This window comes from Elephantulus edwardii, unplaced genomic scaffold, assembly GCF_000299155.1.
Source record: "Elephantulus edwardii isolate Elephantulus edwardi_28Jun2011 unplaced genomic scaffold, EleEdw1.0 scaffold00082, whole genome shotgun sequence".
In the NCBI taxonomy this organism is placed as follows: Eukaryota; Metazoa; Chordata; class Mammalia; order Macroscelidea; family Macroscelididae; genus Elephantulus; species Elephantulus edwardii.
The window spans coordinates 7012608-7017731 of record NW_006399832.1 but is presented as its reverse complement, the minus strand read 5'-3'; the positions used below and the strand labels follow the sequence as shown (position 1 = coordinate 7017731).

At 38.7% G+C, this 5124-nt stretch overlaps 1 protein-coding gene across 1 annotated transcript in view; it reads right to left on the bottom strand.

Annotated features, from left to right (window-relative positions):
- Positions 1–347: 347 nt before the first annotated feature.
- The window catches only part of MSH3 (mutS homolog 3), a 292985-nt gene continuing 288208 nt past the window's right edge, over positions 348–5124 (bottom strand). Inside the window, exons 24-25 of the mRNA XM_006889888.1 lie at positions 4269–4440; positions 348–456 (exon numbers count right to left, since the gene is read on the bottom strand). Of these exons, the coding sequence (XP_006889950.1) occupies positions 348–456; positions 4269–4440 (281 nt within the window). The remainder of the gene's footprint in view (positions 457–4268; positions 4441–5124) is intronic.

Genomic DNA, 5124 nt, shown 5'->3' with positions numbered 1-5124 from the left:
TAAACTGAAATAAATAAAAGCATGAGTTTAATTTTTTGGATCATTCTCTAAAAGTTCTTGAATTGAATTAATTTGGGCTTTACTTAGGGGTTTAGCTTTTACTTTTAAATTATGCAGAAGAATTCTTAACATTCAAAAGAGTTTATACTTTTAAAAGCCAAGAAGATAGGCACCTGACAAAGGCTTTCTACCCTAAAGGCTTCCCTGTTTCCAATGGCGGTATTCCACGGGCACTAATTTTGTGGTGTTAAAAGGTCAAGTGAAGATAGGTTGTTCCTGGAGTGTTTTTTGTAGGTGGCATTTTCAATTCTCTATCTTCTTGTTGAAAGCTGTCATCTTCACTTTAATCAGGAAGATAAGTCTGTAATTTCTTCAATTGTAAACTCATCAGCACACTTTTGGAGGTCTACTGTTTCATTTATTGTCCATAACTTTGCAAAATATTTTAGCCTTTTCCTAGAAAGAAAATAAAATACAATTTATTTTAGAAATAAGATTGTTGGGGGATTAACAGATCACACATTGAAAGTTACGAAATGCTGATGGCACTGGAGTGTCTGAAAGGATGTGGTCATCAGGACATTCCACCAGCAGTGTTGCTGCTAGAATGAAGGGACCCCAAGACCTGGTCATTACTACTGCTGTCTGCAGGAGGGGATAATACCACTCTTTCCACCTCTGACATATACAGAAGTCATCTGTGTATGTGAAGACAGAAGCACTCCTATTGAACGCTCTCGAAAAACTCACTGCCTCGAGTCGGAATTGACTCATAGTGATCCTCCTCTGGGTTTCCACGGCTGTCTATAGCACAGGAGGAGAGAGCTCACCTCTCTCTTGCAGAGCTGCTCTGGTGCACTGGGAGAGCCAGAGAGGTGAAACTTTAGGGTTGGCAGCACACTCCCTGCAGACTACACCACCAGAGTTCCCGCTTGCTGAGTACTGGCTGGATGAGAGGGGGAAGTGTAATTTAATAAAATAAATTAACATAAAGCATTAAATGCAAGTAAGTCATCAACCTGCATTTTCTTTCAGAAGAGTAAATCAGTCAAGTGTTCAGGATCTGAACTCAAGTCAAGTGTCCAGGATACTGAAATCTGTATCTAAGTTTTAATTACTGTTCTGCAAACTAACAAACTACGTGGCCCTGGGTCAGTTTCCTACTCTTGCTTGGCCTCAAGTTCCCGAGCTTTAACATGGGTTAACAACAATGGGTTAACTCTTTTTCCAATATCTACAAAGCAATTAGAGTAGCAATGGGCACAGCCTGGGCTGCTGCAATTGGCTGTTCTGGTCTGTTAAGGCTCACAATAAGTATTCTGTAATATTAGCTATTACTCTCCCTACACAGAAAGCACAAGATTCAATCTTGTTTCTCTGACCTGAGTAGTGCAACTTATGTGATATGTGCCTTTAGTGGAAAGGTAAAATAACAAATGCATTTAAAAATACAGACATGATCATATTCAATCTCGATACAACGGTTTCCAACAATTCTGTCTTTCAAGGTAACTATATATTTCAAAATATCACATGGTGGTTGGAAAAATCAGACTACTTATATGTAAATGTAATATTATTGCTCTTATTTTATAGGCTGCATCTATATCAACAAGTATAAGGTGTATTTTCTTGCCATTTCGTATATATCCTTTGTTTTATCCTTGTCTTTACAGAGGTAAGGATTAAAAAAAGGAAAATAATTAAGACAACAATTGTTGTTTGCAGAAGAACAAGTTTATTGTTCATTTTTGTTTTGGAGCCATGGTGGTACATTAGCTAAGCACTTTTATTTTTAATTAGCTAAGCACTTAACCACTAACCAAGAGGTCTGTGGTTCAAATCCACCAACCACTCTGCAGCAGAAAAGTCATGGCAATATGTTCTCATAAAGATTTTTTTTTAAAAAAAGAGAGCTCTGTTAGCATAGCCTGTGTGTGTGTGTGTGTGTGTGTGTGTGTGTCTGACACTGCTAACTCAAAGGTGGCATCTCTGGTGGTGCGAATACATCAGTGGCTCCAGAGGAAAAAGGTGGGTAATCTCCTCCCGTGTGATTTACAGCCTAGAAACCTCTATAGGACAGTTGTATTCTGTTATGAGTAGGAATCAACTTGATGGCACTCAACAATAAGAAGTTAGTTTTTTAAAATTCTGATAATTACTTTTCTCTCGGCAAAAATGTGACTTTTCTAAACTGTAACACTTTAAACTGGTCACTCGTAGTAGTGATAATTACACAATTCTAACTGCTTCTGTCACGGCACTGTAAAAATGACCCAAAAGAGCCTGTCAGTCATAGCACGCTAGTGGATGTGGTCAAACAAAGGTTATATGTTAAAGATTATATGTGAAAGGATAAAGGCAAAGGGAGGGGTCAATCACAAGAGAAAAAGAAACAGAACATATAACTGTCCGTCAGTATGTAAGTTAGGTAATACTCTTGCTGCTGTGTGCCCTCTAGACAATGTGGTCTCAGAGTGACCCTGGATGATAGATTAGAACTGGTATTACTATTTCTGTATTTAAAAGAGAAGTCCTGGTAGCACAATGGTTAAATATCTTGTTGCTAACCCAAAGGCCAGTGGTTCAAATACGTGAGTTGCTCAGCAGGACCAAGATGAGACAATATGTTCCTATAAAGATTTAACCTCTTGGGAGCCCTATGGGGCACTTCTACTTTTTCCTGTATAGTTAATATGAGTACAGGAACAAGTTTTAATCTGCAATGAATTCTAGAGTTGAATAAAATTGTTACAGTAAAACCCAGGGACTCCAGTCAATACTGTCTATTTGGTCAGCAATCTGCTCACTCATCATCACATGGCTATAGTCCAGGCAGTAACATCTGTCTGGCCAGCTTCACACAGGCCAGACTCTCCAGATAGGGAGGAATCATACGCAGACTGGATGTAGTTTTGGGACATAATTTTATGTCTGAGATACAAAAGTCTATCATTTATTATGGGCATGCTGTTTGCTAGTACAGCTCTGTGTTATGTTAAGATTAATTTATATACTCAGTACATATGAAGCCAGTGAAAGAAAGGAAGACCCTCATCAAGACGAATCGACACAGTGACTGCAACAATGGGCTCGAGCACGAGCTCATGAAGGTGAAGAGGAGGGCAGGTTTCTCATCTGCCCTTCACAGGGTCACTATGATTTGTAGTTGACTTAATAGTCCCTAACAACAACACAGCTGGTGTGAAAAGAAAAGGTGGAGTGAATTCACTAAAACATTCTAAGTAGCAAAACGAAGCCATGTTAAAAAGAAAACTACATCTCAACAAAAGAAGTGGCCTCTATATATTGTAAGGAGCTCTGGTGGCTTAGTGGTAAGGAGCTGGGCTGCTAACCCCAAGGCTCACGATATGAATCCACCACTTACTCCATGGGCAATCTTCTCCTTGGAATTTACAGCCTCTGAAAACCCACTAGAGTGTTAGTTCTGAGTTGGTTCCAACTCAATAGTACATAATAAAAACAACTATGCTATTTTGATCATGTAATATACAATACTTTTTTGTTTCTTGGGTTTTTCAGAATAAACAGATATGTCTTGGAGAAGGTGATACTAGATTATTCCTTGAAAGCAAGGATAGTAACGCTTTTTCTCACATAATTTGAGCATGTTGCTAAGAGAGGCTATTCCTTGGAGAAGGACATGATGCTTAGAAAGGTAGGGGGATGGTGGAGGAGAGGAAGACCCTCAGCCAGGTGGATGGTACAGCTTCTGCAGAAATGTGTTCATCAGAGGTTGTGAGGCTGGCAAAGGCTAGGACAAGGATCAGAAGTGTTTTTTGCAGGTTCGCTATGAGTCGTATTTGACTCAACAGCACCTAACAACAACATGTGTAACATTATTTTCTCTCATGTCATGACAGAATTCTTTATTTCTGAATGTAATCAGCACCTATTTTAAATAGTATAAAATGTCCTTTATAGGTTCTAAGTACTGAACTTTCTCTCAACAACTTTTCAAAACATTTACCATTTGAGGCAGCTCTTTTTTGGCACATAGAAATGAATTCTTTAGACTGAAAAGAATTAAATTCAAAATTTATCAGATAAAGATCTGAACAGGGAACTGAATTCACAAGACCTTTGCCAAGAACTGCTAGTACTTCATCATAATTAGATGCTTTGAAGTATTTGCTGTGGTTTATATGACATTCCTTTACCGGTATCTTACACTCATTTAGGATAATCCAACTCTTAGGATGACTAGAAGATTTCCATATAAACCCCCATATTAGTAGCATTCTGACCTTTTCATGTTTACTAATCCTTCGAGGTCTTTTGATTTGCAAGCAGCTGTCTTTAAAATGTCTCCAGGAATATCTGCTAGTTTAGCCACATTGAGTCCATAGCTCCTCGCTGCAATTCCTCTGGTTATTTGATAAAGGAAAGTGACACAGTCGGGGATTTGTTCTTCTTTGCCTACAAAAAACAAAACAAATGGCTTAAAATAACAAGCTGAAAAAGTATTGTATTGTAAAAAACTAGCTGAAAAGTTCGTACTAAACTTCTGTATCAAAAAGACAAAAATTCTGATATATAGGACATTGTTGTTGTTGTTATGTGCTGTCGAGTTGCCTGCGACTCAAATATATATCATGCAATTTAAATAATGAGACAGACAAATCATGATTTTTCTACTAAATAACCTGGTTAACTAATAGTTACATATATTGAAGTGGAAGGCATTGAGCGCCACTCAGATCTTCCTTCAGAATGAAGGGCTTATGCCTAAAGCGGAAGACTAGAGCTATTACTGCTAGAGTTCTGGTAGTCGGCTGGGTAAAGAGTTATGCTGCCAACCCAAAGGCAAGCAGTTCGAATCAACTAGTTTCTCCAAGGAAGAATGACAGGCAATCTCCAGTGAAAATCCACTGAAGGGTCAGCTATGAGTCAACTCTGACTCGATGGCAATGAGGGTGAGTGAATATGCTATAAGAGTGAAAGCCCATGTACCTCAGCCTCCCTGAGATCTGTCTCAGCTGAAAAAAAAGCTTCTATGTTCAAAGTCATGTTCCCTCCTTCACATAGCCGGCATACCATCCCCATTTACTATGAAATAAGCAGGCAGTATCTCAGACCCCATCTCTCTCTCTCTCTCTCTCT